The sequence below is a fragment of the Capra hircus genome, chromosome 20, assembly GCF_001704415.2.
Source record: "Capra hircus breed San Clemente chromosome 20, ASM170441v1, whole genome shotgun sequence".
Taxonomy (NCBI): domain Eukaryota; kingdom Metazoa; phylum Chordata; class Mammalia; order Artiodactyla; family Bovidae; genus Capra; species Capra hircus.
This window is the reverse complement of record NC_030827.1, coordinates 6,777,257-6,795,495: the sequence shown is the minus strand read 5'-3', so window position 1 is coordinate 6,795,495 and position 18,239 is coordinate 6,777,257. Positions and strand designations below refer to the sequence as shown.

The 18,239-nt window shown below is 39.2% G+C and overlaps 1 protein-coding gene across 3 annotated transcripts in view; it reads right to left on the bottom strand.

The window, feature by feature from the left end:
* The window catches only part of FAM169A (family with sequence similarity 169 member A), a 68,206-nt gene that overhangs the window by 7,172 nt on the left and 42,795 nt on the right, over positions 1 to 18,239 (bottom strand). For 2 of the 3 annotated variants that reach the window (XM_013972678.2, XM_018065539.1), the window contains exons 7-11: positions 14,467 to 14,595; positions 11,734 to 11,846; positions 8,747 to 8,786; positions 8,289 to 8,439; positions 2,007 to 2,163 (exon numbers count right to left, since the gene is read on the bottom strand). In XM_013972678.2, the coding sequence (XP_013828132.1) occupies positions 2,007 to 2,163; positions 8,289 to 8,439; positions 8,747 to 8,786; positions 11,734 to 11,846; positions 14,467 to 14,595 (590 nt within the window). The remainder of the gene's footprint in view (positions 1 to 2,006; positions 2,164 to 8,288; positions 8,440 to 8,746; positions 8,787 to 11,733; positions 11,847 to 14,466; positions 14,596 to 18,239) is intronic. The other variant, XM_018065540.1, reaches the window with a different exon arrangement.

Sequence of the window (18,239 nt, the reverse complement as noted above, 5' to 3'; positions counted from 1 at the left end):
AACAATCCTGCCCCTTAAATCACATTAAAATATGCAAAAGTGATTTGGTAACACAAGGTCTCCAATTTCTGAAACTCTTCCTCTGATGTTTAATCAATTTATAAGACTTCCATTAATGTCTAACATTTCTAATTAATACTAGTGACATTCTAAAAATTAGAGATCATTTTATATTTAAAAATTAGAATACTGATACACTCGAATTTTTAAAAATAGACTTGGCTGGATTGTATAGAATCCCTGAAATCATATAATGAATATTTTCCTAAGGGATATTTAAACCAGAGACTTAGAGAATAAACTGCACACAGAAGGTAATTAAAATAAAACTCACAAAAGGACCAACTAGGGTAGAAGAAATGTTAAAAAGATGAAAATGAGAAAGATACAGAAAAAGTTTTTGTAAAAAAATTGAATTTTGGTGAGTAACTACAAGAGAGAACCAAAAGAGAAAAACACATGTCCTTCAAGTTTTAGGTTTGGGAATAGAATGAAAAATAGGAAACAGGAAAAGCAGCTCAGTAAAGAAGTGATAGGCAAGAACAGAGATTAAATTTGAGATGATAAAAAACATCTGTCTAAATAGAAATACTCAGAAGGCAGGTAATACTATGAGATCATAGTCTGGATCAATATTCCAAGTCTAGAGTTACTGGTCACCCCTACAGAGACAATCCTTCTGTCATAAGACTAGATGCATTTCAAAAAAAAAAAAAAAAAATGAACAAAAGGGCAGAAGGTCAAGAACTAAGTCTTCTAGAATGTCCACAAACACAGGGGAAAAAGGAAAAAAAAAACACAACAGGAAACAGAACAGTCAAAAACCAAATGCATGAAACCAAACCAAACTCCAGAAAGAGGTTACCTAGAAAGCAAAACCCAGTAGCCCTATAAAGCCAGGGGATCCGAAAACCTAGAGGGAGAGGGTGGACAGCCTCAGAAAGGACGGCCATCGGAGCGGAGTGGGACCATCTACAGGAGGTGCTCACAGGTACTGCTGGACAAAGAGACGGCCTACGTGCAGTGCGTACAGTGTAATCTTAAGTTTTTAATAAAGGAATAAACCACACAAAGATACATTCCCATAATCATCTAGAAGCAGATAAATTTTGTTTTTAAAACATGTATTTCTCCAAATTTAAATCAGTAATGTACTTTCACTTTCTTAGCTCCTGGTTGGACTTGACAAACAGGTAAAATGTTTTTAAAGAAACTGAAGCACGTCTGAAAGAAGAAATAAGGAATCTGTAAAAGACTAAAGATAGTAAAGAAAAAGAAGAGAAGGACAGGAACTAGAGAAGATGAAAAAAGAAAAATAATTGAGGAGCTGCAGAAATCAAGCCAGATAAAGAGATTTTTTACTCAGTCAAAAAGTTATTTTCTTACTTGTTTTCTAGTAATTAAACAAAAAAGACTTTAGTTATTTTTTAGGAATTTGTAAAGCAACTGTAAGTAAAAATACATTATTTTTTCTAAACAAATAATTCTATCCTTATATCCAAAATCAGGTGAATTTAGGGCTTGTTGGACCTAAAGGCATTCTAATTGGTTTTGTAAGGTAGGCATCAAATAGTCACATCATTTGTGTCCCTTCTTAAAGTTTATGTTTAATTCCACAAATTGATTTGAATTTTAAACACACTGAGAGGACATTACTATCTAAACATCTTCTACTTTATCTCTATAATATGTCAAACTTTATAAATTCAGTTAGAAATATAAAATACTTGTACCTTTATCCTTCACTACCTAACTTTACTTTAGACATATGTGCTTTTCAATATTACAATTTCTACTAAGAGTCCTTACGCTTTTCCAATAATATACAACTAAGTTAAAATTTACGTTCATTCATTTTACTAAATAAATGAACCTCGGAAATCCAAAAAGGAGGGGATATATGTATACATATAGCTGACTCACCTTACTGCACAGCAAAATAACACAACATTGTAAAGCAACAATGTTCCAATAAAAATTAATTTTGAAAAAAGTGAATCACTCACCTTTTCACCTTCTAGCTTTTCCAGGCCTGGCTGGGTTTCTGGTGCTGGTTGAACATCTTTATCACTACTTTCATCCTCAAATTCAATCACACTCTGTTCAGGTTCTTCTTCCAAGAATTCTTCCGAGCTCTCTGATGTGCGTGCTGTAGACTCCAATCTAGGAAACCAAGGAAAAACATTCTTACTTATTTTATTAAAGATGATCAGGTGCCACAGGTTACACTCATACAAAATGGCAAACTTTAATTAATTAATGATTTTATTGGAGTACAGCTGACTGACAATGTTGTGTTAGTTTCTGCTAGACAGAAAAGTGAGTGAGTTATACATATATCCACTCTTCAGATGGCAAACCTAACTGATTAGCTGCCACAACTAAATGTTGCATGTGTTCTGACTATTACAACTGATTGGCCATTACCCATCTCTCTCCCTCTCTTTGGGTCTCCCTATTCCTTGATACCAGACATCCTACAATGTAAAGTCAAGTGGGCCTTAGACAGCAACACTATGAAGAAAGCTAGTGGAGGTGATGGAATTCCAGTAGAGCTGTTTCAAATCCTGAAAGATGATGCTGTGAAAGTGCTGCACTCAATATGCCAGCAAATTTGGAAAACTCAGCAGTGGCCACAGGACTGGAAAAGGTCAGTTTTCATTCCAAACCCAAAGAAACGCAATGCCAAAGAATGCTCAAACTACCCCACAATTACACTCATCTCACATGCTAGTAAACTAATGCTCAAAATTCTCCAAGCCAGGCTTCAGCCGTACATGAACCGTGAAATTCCAGATGTTCAAGCTGGTTTTAGAAAAGGCAGAGAAACCAGAGATCAAATTGCCAACATCCGCTGGATTATGGAAAAAGCAAGAGAGTCCAGAAAAACATCTATTTCTGCTTTATTGACTATGCCAAAGCCTTGGACTGTGTGGATCACAATAAACTGTGGACAGTTCTGAAACAGATGGGAATACCAGACCATCTGACCTGCCTCTGGACAAATCTGTATGCAGGTCAGAAAGCAACAGTTAGAACTGGACATGGAACAACAGACTGGTTCCAAATAGGAAAAGGAGTACATCAAGGCTGTATATTGTCACCCTGCTTATTTAACTTCTATGCAGAGTACATCATGAGAAATGCTGGGCTGGAGGAAGCACAAGCTGGAATCAAGATTGCCGGGAGAAATCTCAATAACCTCAGATATGCAGATGACACCACCCTTATGGCAGAAAGTGAAGAGGAACTAAAAAGCCTCTTGATGAAAGTGAAAGAGAAGAGTGAAAAAGTTGGCTTAAAGCCCAACATTCAGAAAACTAAGATCATGGCCTCCAGTCCCATCACTTCATGGGAAATAGATGGGGAAGCAGTGGAAACAATATCAGACTTTATTTTGGGGGGCTCCAAAATCACTGCAGATGGTGATTGCAGCCATGAAATTAAAAGACGCTTACTCCTTGGAAGGAAAGTTATGACCAACCTAGATAGTATATTCAAAAGCAGAAACATTACTTTGCCGACTAAGGTCCAGCTAGTCAAGGCTATGGTTTTTCCTGTGGTCATGTTTGGATGTGAGAATTGGACTGTGAAGAAGGCTGAGCACTGAAGAATTGGTGCTTTTGGTGTTGGAGAAGACTCTTGAGAAGAGTCCCTTGGACTGCAAGGAGATCCAACCAGCCCATTCTGAAGGAGATCAGCCCTGGATTTCTTTGGAAGGAATGATGCTGAAGCTGAAGCTCCAGTATTTTGGCCACCTCATGCGAAGAGTTGACTCATTGGAAAAGACTCTGATGCTGGGAGGGATTGGGGGCAGGAGGAGAAGGGGATGACAGAGGATGAGATGGCTGGATGGCATCACTGACTTGATGGACTTGAGTCTGAGTGAACTCCAGGAGTTGGTGATGGACAGGGAGGCCTGGTGTGCTGTGATTCATGGGGTTGCAAAGAGTCGGACACGACTGAGCGACTGAACTGAACTGAACTGATTCCTTGAGACACAACAGTATTGAAATTAGGCCAGTTAATAACCCTGAAATGGCTCTAAGTGTCCAAATGAAAGGAAGAGCCACATATTTCTTACTTTAAATCGAAAGCTTGCTAGAAGTGAGTAAGTTTATAACAGCACATTGAAAGTTGAGACAGGCAGAAAGCTAGGTCTCTTTTGCCAAACAGCCAAGCTGTGAATGCAAACCAAAAGTTCTTGGGAAAAAAAAAAAAAAAAAAAAAATCAACAGTGCTACTCTAAGTGAACACACCAATGATAAGAAAGCAAAACAACCTTATTGCTGATCTAGAGAAAAAGTTGTAGTGGTCTGGACAGAAGATCAAACCAACCTCAACATTCCCTTAAGCCAACGCCTAATCCGGAACAAGGCCTTAAATCTATTCATTTCCACAAAGGCTGAGAGAGGTGAGGATGTTGCAGAAAAAAGCATGAAGCTAGTAGAGAGGCTGGTTCATGAGATTTAAGGAAAGAAGTTATCTCCGTGATAGTGCCAGGTAAAGCAACCAATGCTGATACAGAAGCTCTATCACGGTAGCTAGAAGATCTAGAGCTAAGACAATGAATGAAAGTGGCTACAATAAACAACAGGCTTTCCAATGCAGACAAAAAGAGGATGTCATCTAAGACTTTCATAGCAAGAAAAGAGCAGTCAATACCTGGCTTTAAAGTTTCAAAGGACAAGCTGACTCCTGCTAGGCACTAATGCAGTTGACACCAATGCTCATTTACCATTCTGAAAATCCTAGGGCCCTCAAGCATTATCTACTCTGCCTGTCCTCTATAAAGGGAACAGCACAGCTTGTGTGACAGCACAGCTGCTGACAACATCATTTGCTGAGTATTTTAAGCCTACTGTTAAGACCTATTACTCAGGGGGGAAAAAAATTTCCTTTTAAAATACGACTGCTCATTGACAATGTAACTCGTCACCCAAGAGCTCTGATGGAGATGCATAATGAAGTTCCTGTTGTTTTCATGTCTGCATACAGAACATCCATTCTGCAGTCCATGGATCAAGGAATCATTTCAATTCTAAAGCCTTATTACTTAAGAATTACAGTTCATAAGGCTACAGCTGTCAAAGACACAGATTCCTCTTATTAATCTGGGCAAAGTCAATTGAAAACCCTCTGGGAAGGATTCACCATTCTAGATGCCACTATGAACACTTATGATTCATGGGAAGAGGTCAAAATATCAACATTACAGGGAGTTTGGAAGAAGCTGATCCCAACTACCATGGGTGACTGTGAGAGGCTCAAGACTTCCGCGGTGGAAGTCACTGCAGATGTGGTAGAAACAGCAAGAGAACGAGAATGACAAGGAGAGCCCGAAACTGATTCAACTGCTGCTATCTCAGGTTAAAACTGTAATGGATGAGGAGCTGCCTAATATAGATGAGCAAAGAAAGTGATTCCATCTCGAGATGGAATCCACTCTTGAAGACGCTATGAAGATCGGTGAAATTACAAAGGATTTAGATTATGACATAAACTTAGTTGAGGAAGCTGCATCAGCGTTTGAGAGGACTGACTCCAATTTTGCAAGAATTTCTACTGTGGGTAAAATGCTATCAAGCAGCATTGCATGTTACAGAGAAATCATTAGTGAAAGGAAGAAGTCAGCCCATCTACATGGCAAAGTTCATGGCTGTCTAACTAAAGAAATGGCCAAAGTCACCCCAACCTTCAGCAACCACCTCCCTGGTCAGTCAGCAGCCACCAACACTGAGGCAAGACTCTACACCAGCAAAAAGATTATGACTCATTAAAGGCTCAGATGATGGTCACCTTTTTATTTTTTTACCAGTAAAGTATTTTTAAATTAAAGAATATACTTTTTCCTTAAAGAAATATACTACAGTACAGTGTAAACATAACTTTATGTGCACTGGAAAACTCAAAAATTTTTGTGACCTGCCTTATTGTGATAGTTGCTTTATTGTGGTCCCATGGAACTGAATCTACATCTCTGGAGTAGGCCTATATATAATGCCCCTTTCATTCTCAAAAATACTATTTGGGGCAATAAGTAATATGGCTTAGTTCTACTTCCGAAATGCCTTTCAAACAAATCCACAACTTTCTATTCTCATCTTCCTTCTTCAAGCCCTATTCTCTCTGGACACTATAACTTCTTCCCAACTCATGTTGAGACTAGCAGTACATACATTCTTTAGTAAGGTTTAAAGGCTATGTTTCTTTCTTCTTTCTATCTGTACCAGTGACAGTCCAGCTCAGAAAATTCTGAGGGTCCTCTATGGATTGCAGAATAAAGCACACATCCTCTCAAAGTCTAACATGACCAGACCTTTATATTTTTCCTTCTACTAGATGCTGAAGCTGAAACTTGAATACTTTGGCCACCTGATGCAAAGAACTGACTCACTGGAAAGGACCTTGGTGCTGGGAAAGATTGAAGGCAGGACGAGAAGGGGACAACAGAGGATGAGATGGTTGGATGGCATCACTGACTCAATGGACATGAGTCTGAGCAAGCTTCAGGAGTTGGTGATGGACAGGGAAGCCTGGTGTGCTGCAGTCCCTGGGGTCACAAAGAGTCGGACACGACTGAGCGACTGAACTGACTGCGATGCTACCATTTACCCATGTATCAGTTTTCCTTACCAACACCCCTCCCAGTTTTGTGCCTTTGCTCACATGATTCCTGCATTCTAGAACTGCATGGTCCAATACAGTAGCCACAGGACACTTGCAATTATTTACAATATGGTAATTAAAACTAAGTGAAATAAAACACTCAGCTCCTCAATTGCTCTAGCCACACTTCAGTGCTCAGTGACACACACACTGAGCAGAGGCTGCCGTGCTAGGCAGGGAGACACAGAACATGCCCACTGTGCCAGAAGTTCTCTGAACAGCCCTGGTGTAGATCGAGGTTTGGCAAACTTTTTTTTTAGGTTTTGTGGGACACATGGTCTCTGAACACTCACTCACTGTAAAGCAAAAGCAACCACAGTAAACATGTAAACTAATAAACTTGGACGTGGTACGGTAACATTCTACTTACAAGAGGTGGTGGGCCAGACTGGCCCACAGACCACAGTTCGTGAACCTTAGAACTAGAAAACTCTTCTTTCCCAAATATGCTTGTTGAGTCTCTACTCATCCCTGAAGCCCTGGCCCAAATGTCGGATTTCTCCACCCCTCCATTAGAGCCAGTCACACTCTCCTTCGCATCCACAGCACTTTCACCTCTATCATTATACCACAGTCCACCTTGCAGCTCTCTCAACCTGTGTCACAGGCACAGACGCGCGTACTAGAGACCACTAGACAAGGGTAAAGCTGACATTTCGTTCTTCATAGCGTCCAAGCATTTAAGCATTTAGTCTCACTGCTACTGCTTGATGAAAAGCTAAAGAAAAATTCCACAACAGTTCTGTGATGTGTAATTTAAAATGTGCTATTACATTCCCTTCTAAAAAGGGTATTACTTCAAAATGTTACTCAGTGGAAACAAAACGTAATTATCTAGACTCTTATTACTCTTTTCACAAGTTAAATACTTAAATTTTTCTTTAAAATGGTGGATTTCTCATTAAAATATAACATTCACATAATTATCCAAATTTAAAATTATATACAGAATGAAATTAGCATAGCTATAGAATACTTTACCTGAGAATAATTTTATAGCCAAGATGGCAAAGTTATGAATGGTTGACTCAAGAACAGATAGTAGGACTATCAGAGCAAAAGCTTAATTTAACTATAATATTCAAAATCTTGCTTTCTTTAAACAAGAAAATAAGGTTTTGATCCAAGGGTTCGGTTGATTCGGCAGACTATTAAGTTTCTGGAGGAGCTGATGATATCATTTATGGCAATTACTAATTTATGTCATGTTCTATAATCTAGTAAGATAAGTCCAGATAAGTCCATTATAAAGTAAAATTGAGGGTTTCTTAAATTGACTAAACTTCAGGATTACTAAAAACCACAGCTATTGTCAAATTCAAAGCTGACAATAAATGACTCCTTTGAGATAATATAATCACTACAAGATTCTTCTGGATTTTCACACAAGAGACTAAAACATCAGTTTATTCTACTGTCTTTAGTCCACTAGCAACTTCTCCCTATAATACTGTCAATGTGACACTTATTAAGTGTAATCAATAATCTTTTTGAAGAACTCAAATACAAACTTCTACACCAAGGTCATTTACTACACAAATCATATGTCACCTTAAAAACTAAATACTATGAAAATAAGAGGACACAAAATAATGACAGTGAAATAAACAATCCTTTACTTGTTCACTGAAGCTGTGGGAGAAGTCTGAGGAGTCTTTTCATCTTCCCCTTGAGAACTGCTGAACTCAGAATCCTGAAACCGCTTTCCGATCTTCGGCCGCTTTAGATGGCTACTTCGAGTGCGAGTGGAAACAGGTGTTTTATCATGACCTGAGAAAACAACAGCAAGCCCACGATTAACTGACTGTGTAGTCAAAGAATCACCCATTAACTATACACAGAAATGTAAGAACTAAGCTAGTTTAACTATATCACCACAATTACACACTTCCTATCACATCACGCTAGGAAATCATGTCCGTGACATAGTTTAAATTATGAAATAATCTTAAAGTCAGTATTCATTCCTCACATATCTGTGTTACCATACACGCACACGCACGCACACACACACACGCACACATGTAATTCTAACCCTCTCAAACACTTAAACTAATAGACCAGCTGAATTTCTTACCTTCAGAAGTACTTGCAAAGGCATCTTTTAGAGAATCAATCTAAAACAGAGATACATATCAAAACCAAAAGTTTTAGACCCTTTTTCCTTCCTATGTATCTACTTCATTCAGTTTCAAAGAAAATTTCTTAAAAACGTTTTCAAATAGCACCTTTTGTGTTCATTATCCATCAATTAAGAAGACTCACTTACATAAAAAGGCTATCTTATAGCTTCAGTTTATTATGAGCCTGAGAATTTGTGAAACCACCTAATATGAGATATACTGATATACACTGGGTGTATACACATGTACTGATATACACGTGTTCTATCCTCAGCTCCTTTCTCAGTCCAAATACTCCCGTGTAACTGTATCTACCACCTTTACTTTAACATCTCCTTGCTGATGAATCCAAATATGCAACTTAATTTCCCCAACTTTTCCCCTGATTTTCAAAGCTCTATTTCTAATGAAATCTCTCTCCAGTGAATACTCCAACCCAATTTCCTATCCAATCTGTCCCAAACTAAACTCTCATATTTAATCAGTATTATTCTCTATCTTGGTTATTGGCAATAACAATTGAGTATGCTATTCCAATCAACGACCTGTGGGGCAATAATGACTTCTTGTCCTTCGTTCAACCAACCACAAGCCTGTCCACTAGGATGCTGAAAAATCTCTCAAAACTGCGCCTCTTTGGTATTACCAATGCTTCCATTTGGGCATTTATCATCCTTAACATGAAGGTGTACACCTTAAATATGTATAATCTTTGTCCATTATACCTCAATAAAGCTAAAATATTATGTACTTAAAATAAACAAAATCACTTCCCCATGTGGTTACTAATAAAGAGAGTTTAATATGAGAAATATTTTCCTTGATTAAAATATTACAGTAATATGAAGAATATGAATTTCTAAAATGAAAGAAAATCTAATTTATATTGCCAACCTTTACAGTACAGCGAAATTTTAATGTTCTCATTAAAATGACACAAATTATTTGGCTTAATATTAAAGTAAATCATTGCTCTCACTACATGTATGAAACAAACAGATTTTTCTACTTTTCCTCATTTCATGATATCTAATCAATAATAAAGTAATCTCGATATATCTGAGGAATTTGGAATGCAACATATTAGAAGGGCTTATTCTGAAGCCTGAAATTCCAAAGGTAGGAAAAAAACTGAACTCCTTATAATAGTTATTGTATTATTTATATTATCCTTAAAAATGCTTTTCAAAATGTTTACTCAAACAGTCATCACTCATGCTAATTAAGACAGAAGAAGAGAGGCACAAATAATTCACTTGCACTTGTCATTGAAATGTATGTGCGTTTACACAGACATATTCAACACTCACTAAAAATATATTCAGATACCCACATACAAAATAATTATGACTATATTAAAACCTTCCCTGATGGCTCAGCTGGTAAAGAATCCACCTGCAATGCAGGAAGGCCCAGGTTCGATCTTTGGGTCAGGAAGATTGCCCAGAGAAAGGAATAGCAACCCACTCCAGTATTCTTGCCTGGAGAATCCCATGGACAGAGGAGCCTGGCAGGCTACAGATATGGGGTTGCAAGAGTCGGACATGAGTGAGTGACTAACCAATGTAATAATAATGTAAACACTACCACAACAAAATGCTGTAAAAAATAAACCTCTAAGATCCCACCAATGAACCGGTATTTTAAGTAATACCAAGTAGGTTTCAGAAAAGCACCTGGTAAGCCCTCTGGAATTCAGTGGGGAACTGCCCTTCTCCTTTCAGGTTACCTAGTATTTGCAAAGTGCGTTATATTCTACGGTGACTTAACACATATAGCCTCAAACTTCCCCCAAATAACTTCATAACCTTTGACCTGTTTCACTTCAAGAAATTTATCTGTACAAGGAAATAATTACATTTGCGCAAAGATGCATGTATAATTGTGTTCACGGTTGGGCCATTTATAAAAAACAAGTATAATATGCTAAGAAAATAAATGCTGGTATTTACATAGAATAGTGTGCTACCTACCAACATTGATTTAATACAGCAATGACACGGTTCTCTGGTGACTCAGTGGTAAAGAATCGGCCTGCCACTGCAGGAGAAATGGGTTCGATCCCTGGTCCAGGGAGACCCCACATGCCACAGAGCAACTAAGCCCGTGCTTCCCAGCTCCTGACCCTGCGCTCTAGAAGCCGGGAGCCACAGCTACTGAGCCTACATGCTGCAACTACTGGAGCCTGTGCGCCCTAGAGCCCCCGCTCTGCAACAAGAGAAGCCAGTGCAAGAAGCAGCCCTTGCATTGCAACAAAGAGTAGCTCCCACTAGCTGCAACTGGAGAAAAGCCCACCCAGCGATGAAGACCAGCACAGCCATAAATAAATAAATAAAATTTCTTAAAAAAGTAACGACACAGAAAATGCTTACAATATTATGTCAACGTAGAAAAGCACTTAGAAGCATGTATGAAAGTGAATGAAAGTCGCTCAGTCATGTCCGACTCTTTGTGACCCCATGGACTACACAGTCAATGAAATTCTCCAGGCCAGAATACTGGAGTGGGTAGCTGTTCCCTTCTCCAGGGGATCTTCCCAAGGGATCGAACACAGCTCTCCCGCATTGCAAGCAGATTCTTTATCAGGGGAGCCATAAGGGAAGCCCAGTTAGAAGCATAAAAGAATAAAAACAGAAATGGAACATATGCACATACATGTTTCATAATATATATTAAGTATGTATACAAAAATGTTAATTGCTAGATCTGGGGTAACAGAATTATAGATTTTTATTTTCTTCTGTACTACTTTGTGTATTCCAAATTATTTTTCAAAGAAAATTAAATCTTAGAAACCAATTAGCAAAAAATGCCAAGTAACACAGTAGAAGTTACCTAAGTTTGCTGAATGAACAGTAACATTTATAAAGTTATTAGCTGAACCTCTTTTTTAAAAACAGCACACTTGGTATTTCCTATGGTAAACACACAGTGTACCTACAGTTAGCTGCATCTCACTAGACTGACTGTCTTCAGCTCTTGCTTCGTATTCTGGAACAGAGGCAAGACCGTATTCTCCGGACGTAGATCTTTTAGCTTCATTTTGAGAAACTGCTGTGTGCAAAAGAATTTTTAAAATTTTAACCCAGTTAGTATTTGGTTTTAATTGTCACATTCTTTGTACGGATTTTTACAAAAGCCCTAAAGAAGGGCATTAAATATCCAGATGTGGGATAACTCTTCACCAATATCTTACAATGAAACCTTAGAAGAGTTTTAAATAGTTTATCTGTTATTTAGCAATTTTAAGGAGAGATGCATAAGACTGAGTACTACCTTTGATCCCCTGATGCCTATTCTGTGCTGAGTAACCTGTGTTCATTTCTACCCACCAATTTCTACTGGACTACTGAGCTATATTCTATTGGGTTACTCTAGGTCTTCTTACTAATAATGACAAAAATGTTTAAATAGAACAAAAATTCCAACTTTAGAAAAGGTCTATTACTAGAGAGATCACATTACAAGACATTGGACTATTCTGGACTAAAAGACCATCATTCAGTTCAGTTCAGTCGCTCAGTCATGTCCAACTCTTTGCGACCCCATGAATCACAGCATGACAGGCCTCCCTGTTTATCACCAACTCCCAAAGTTCACCCAAACTCATGTCCATCGAGTCGGTGATGCCATCCAGCCATCTCATCCTGTCATTCCCTTCTCCCCTTGCCCTCAATCCCTCCCAGCATCAGGGTCTTTTCCAATGAGTCAACTCGTCACATGAGGTGGCCAAAGTACTAGAGTTTCAGCCTCAGCATCAGTCTTTTCAATGAACACCCAGGACTGGTCTCCTTTAGGATGGACTGTTTGGACCTCCTTGCAGTCCAAGGGACTCTTCTCAAGAGTCTTCTCCAGCGCCACAATTCAAAAGCATCAATTCTTCAGTGCTCAGCTTTCTTCACAGTCCAACTCTCACATCCATACATGACCACTGGAAAAATCATAGCCTTGACTAGATGGACCTCTGTTGACAAAGTAATATCTCTGCTTTTTAATATGCTATCTAGATTGGTCATAACTTTCCTTCCAGGAGTAAGCATGTTTTAATTTCATGGCTGCCATCACCATCTCCAGTGATTTTGGAGCCCCAAAAAATAAAGTTTCTCACTGTTTCCACTGTTTCCCCATTATTTCCCATGAAGCGATGGGACCAGATGCCATTATCTTAGTTTTCTGAATGTTGAGCTTTAAGCCAACTTTTTCGCTCTCCTCTTTCACTCTCATCAAGAGGCTTTTTAGTTCCTCTTCACTTTCTGCCATAAGGGTGGTGTCATCTGCATATCTGAGGTTATTGATATTTCTCCTGGCAATCTTGATTCCAGCTTGTGCTTCCTCCAGCCCAGCATTTCTCATGATGTACTCTGCATAGAAGTTAAATCAGGGTGACAATATACAGCCTTGACGTACTCCTTTTCCTATCTGGAACCAGTCTGTTGTTCCATGTCCAGTTCTAACTGTTGCTTCCTGACCTGCATATAGGTTTCTCAAGAGGCAAGTCAGGTGGTCTGGTATTCCCATCTCTTTCAGAATTGTCCACAGTTTATTGTGATCCACACAGTCCAAGGCTTTGCCATAGTCAATAAAGCAGAAATAGCTGTTTTTCTGGAACTCTCTTGCTTTTTCTGAACCATAATCACAGAAAACTAGCCAGTCTAATCACACAGACAACAGCCTTGTCTAACTCAATGAAACTAAGCCATGCCATGTGGGGCCACCCAAGAAAAATGGGTCATGGTGGAGAGGTCTGACAGAATGCGGTCCACTGGAGAAGGGAATGGCAAACCACTTCAGTATTCTTGCCTTGAGAACCCCACGAACAGTATGAAAAGGCAAAATGATAGGATACTGAAAGAGGAACTCCCCAGGTCGGTAGGTGCCCAATATGCTACTGGAGATCAGTGGAGAAATAACTCCAGAAAGAATGAAGGGATGGAGTCAAAGCGAAGACAATACCCAGTTGTGGATGTGACTGGTGATAGAAGCAAGGTCCGATGCTGTAAAGAGCAATATTGCATAGGAACCTGGAATGTCAGGTCTGTGAATCAAGGCAAATTGGAAGCGGTCAAACAGGAGATGGCAAGAGTGAACGTCGACATTCTAGGAATCAGCAAACTAAAATGGACTAGAATGGGTGAATTTAACTCAGATGACCATTTTATCTACTACTGTGGGCAGGAATCCCTCAGAAGAAATGGAGTAGCCATCATGGTCAACAAGAGTCCAAAATGCAGTATTTGGATGCAATCTCAAAAACGACAGAATGATCTCTGTTCATTTCCAAGGCAAACCATTCAATATCACGGTGATCCAAGCCTATGCCCCAACCATTAACACTGAAGAAGCTGAAGTTGAAGGGTTCTATGAAGACCTACAAGACCTTCTAGAACTAACACCCAAAAAAGATGTCCTTTTCATTATAGGGGACTAGAATGCAAAGTAGGAAGTCAAGAAACACCTGGAGTAACAGGCGAATTTGGCTTTGGAATACGGAATGAAGCAGGGCAAAGACTAATAGAGTTTTGCCAAGAGAACGCACTGGTCATAGCAAGCACCCTCTTCCAACAACCCAAGAGAAGACTACACATGGACATCACCAGATGGGCAACACCAAAATCTGACCATCATTAGGCAATGCATTTACACTAGACTCGTGTGTAACTGAAAACAGTCTTACCTGTAATTTTAAGTGTTTCTCTCTGTAACGCTCTGGTGATTGGTACTCTCTGGTGCCAGTGTCCAACACCTTCAACTTCCCAAAGCAGTTCATGGTCTCCTGGATATTTTTCAAAGTACTGGTTGCAAGCTGAAAAACACATTGAAACTTTTCTAGAAATCCCAACAATCAAGTGGAATGAACGGTTAAAATGCTGTGTCATGTGTATTTTATCACCAAAAACCTGTTTAGGAGACACTGCCCTGGGAAAGAGGCCTGGTGTTCCCCTTACTTAATCCAGTGGTAAGTTCTCCTACTGTTTGGCTTGGCTGTGTCTTTTGGCTCAAAGGGGCTTCACTGGTGGCTCAGTGGGTAAAGCGTCTGCCTCCAATGTGGGAGACCCGGGTTCAATCCCTGGGTTGGGAAGATCCTCTGGAGAAAGAAATGGCAACCCACTCCAGTACTCTTGCCTGGAAAATCCCATGGACTGAAAAGCCTGGTAGGCTACAGTCCGTGGGGTCACAAAGAGTCGGACACAACTGAGCGACTTCACTTCACTTTGGCTCAAAACTCATCAAGAGGTGAACCCAGTTTTCAGGCAAGACCTTTAATAGGACAAACAAGGAGAACTTCTGTGCTTTTTAAATTACATCTATATTTTGGGAAGTGTGAAAATCTAAAGTAATTCTGTAAATATGAATACATAAAAAATAAGTCTGAAATTATTATTTTTTAAGAAACTTAAAAACTTTAAAAATAAGAAGCACACAAAATAATGTTTTATAGTGTGTCTAGACAGAGACTTAAGTGTTAAACCATGGGCAGGAAGGATACACACCAACTTGAGGAACACAATTATCTCTGGGGAGAAAAAGGTGAAAGGGGGATGGGATTAGGGCTGGGTTCAAAGAGAACATCAACTGTATCTGCATCTTGTTTAAGTCTCCATCTCGTTTAATTGTCTTAAAATAAGTGAAAATAAATGAAAATACGGCAAAATCTTAACATCTGTTAATCTGGACACTGAACATGTGAACAGCAGGATGCCATTTGCTCACTTTCCCCTCATATATTTGACAATATTTCTCAGGTTCTTTGGTTGTTCCCACACCTATCAGGAAGCAAAAAGCTGGAGAAAACAGCAGGCCACACTGAGTCCTCTGTCTCAATTAAAATAACTAAAATAGTAGAGGATGCCTTACATAATACATAAGCACCTGTAGTTCATTTAGTATTCAACTGATTCATCATCAGAATCCTTAAAAAGGGTAAGTAATAAGAGACTCTGCCTACAGTAGATGTGTTTGCATGCTTCCCCAAATTTAGTAGAGCAATAATTAAGACTTTAAGAGGAAAATCCGCTTTCAGATTATCCAGGGTATACAGGATTCATTCAATCGTCATGTATGGGCCTCGAGAGAATCTGTGAGTCAAGATGAGCATGCAATGCTTGGTTCTTGTTTTCTGGATTTTTGATATTAAAAAGGGAGAAGAAACTTAGAACAAAAATATTTTTCCAGTGAATATCTAATGCTAGATTAAAAACAATGGTAAATTTCATACTATAAGTTTTCACACAAATCACTCTTCAGTATCAAATCTTACTTCATTAAGAAAAGAGCAGTACTACAGGCTTCATACAAATACAAATATAAATCCACTAACAGCTTTTAAAACACGACAACAAAATATATACACACAATAGAAACATTAAAAAAGAATAAATTGAGCTACATGAATCCATAGGAATAAATCTTATAAAGGTAAGTAGAAAAAGCAAATTGCAGGATTCATACAATACATATTATTCATATAAAGTTGTGCTGTTTTTTTTTTTAATTTATTTTCAAGGACTGCATTCAGGCCCTTGGCACTGAAAGCACAGAGTCCTAACCACTGGACTACCAGGGAATTCCCTGAAATTTTAAACATGTAAAACAATATGACACTGAGACTTCCCTGGCGGTCCAGTGGTTAAGAATACGCCTTCCAATGCAGGGGACTTGGGTTTGATCCCTGGCTGGACAACCAAGATCCTACCTGCCTTGGGGCAACTAAGCCCACATGCCACAGCTAAAGAACCCACCTGATGCAACTAAAATCCAACGAAGCCACACACAAAAAAAGAACATGACACTGGGTGGGCGGGTGTGTGCGTGTGCGTGTGTGTCTGTGTGTGTGTGTAAAGTTGAATAAATGCATGGGGAAAAGAAATGCCAAATTAAGGACAGTGCTTGAAGTAAAGTTACATGGCTCAAAATAGCCTGGAGTTAAACTCCCCTCCCGGTCTGCCCCACCATTCTATGCAAAACAAAGAACTCTCTCACCCGAAGGAAAAAAATGGACATTAAGGTTGATTTGCCCAGCTTCCAGCTGGTCCAGCCTCTGGCCGATCTCCAGAATTCCTTGCCCCAGCCATGTAAGAGAGAACTACTCTGAACCACCTTGGAGAACAGGCCCCCTTAAGACAGTAGATTTCCACTTATATGCCTATATATACTTTTTTCTTGGGTTAGTGTAGCAGCTCACTAATCTGACTGCTGCCCCTTCTCACCTCATTAAAGGTGACCTGTTCCTGTACAGTGCTGGTCTCATTCTTTTTCTGAACCCCACCTTCTCTAACTCCGTACCCTACAGTGCTTATTTCAAGGAAGGGAGGGAATAAGCTAATTGGATAGGACAGGAGTACAACTACGTTGGCAATAATCCACTTCTCATGGATGCTACATGCTGGACAATACATGAGTATTTTGTCATCTCCTACTTTTTTTGTACATTTGAAAATTTTAATTTAGAAAGCTACCACAGGGAGTCCCCTGGTGGTCCAGCGGTTAGGACTCTCCACTTCTAACGCAAGGAGTGAGGGTCTAATCCCTGGTCAGGGAGATGAGTTCCCACATGATTTGCAGCACAGCCAACAAAAAACCTACCACAGACAAATAACAAACAACCCAAAGAAAGAATGGCTAAAGGATCTAAATATACATTTTTCCAAAGATGATACATAGATGACTAATAAGCACAGGAAAAAATGTCCAACACCAAATGTGCATCAAGACAATGAGATGCCACTCCACATCCACTGAGAGGGCTATAGTAAAAAAGACAAATAATGGGAATTTTCCGGCAGTCCAGTGGTTAGGACTCCGCGCTCTCCCTGCCAGGAGCAAGGGTTCAATCCCATCAGGCAACTAAGATCCCATAAGCCTTGCAGTGTGGTCAAAACTTAAAAGGACAAATAATAGTAAGTATTGGTGAGGATGTAGAGAAAACCGCAACCCTCATACAATGTTTACGAGAATGTAAAATGGTGCAGTTGCTTTCAGAGCAGTTTGGCAAGGTTATGACCAAGCTATTTCATCCACACCTAGATATATATACACCAGAGTAATGTTCACTCAAAAACTGCCCAAATGTTCACAGTAGCATTATTCATAATATCTAAAAAGTAGAAACAGTCCAAAAGTCTATCAACTGGTGATGGCATATCCACACAATAGAATATTTCTCAGCCATTAAAAAAAGAAAAGAAAAGAAGCACTGAGTCAGACTACAACATGGATGAACCTTGAAAACATTTATGCAAAATGAAAGAAGTTAGACACAAAGAGCTTACAATATATCATACAATTACATTTACATGAAATGTCCAGAATAGGTAAATCCATAGACACAGAAAATGGATTAGCTGTTGGTTGCTAGGGGATGAAGGAATGCAGGAACGGAAGAGTGACTGCTAACTGGTACAGAGCTTCTTTTGGGGATGTTGAGAATGTTCTAAAATTAGATGGTGG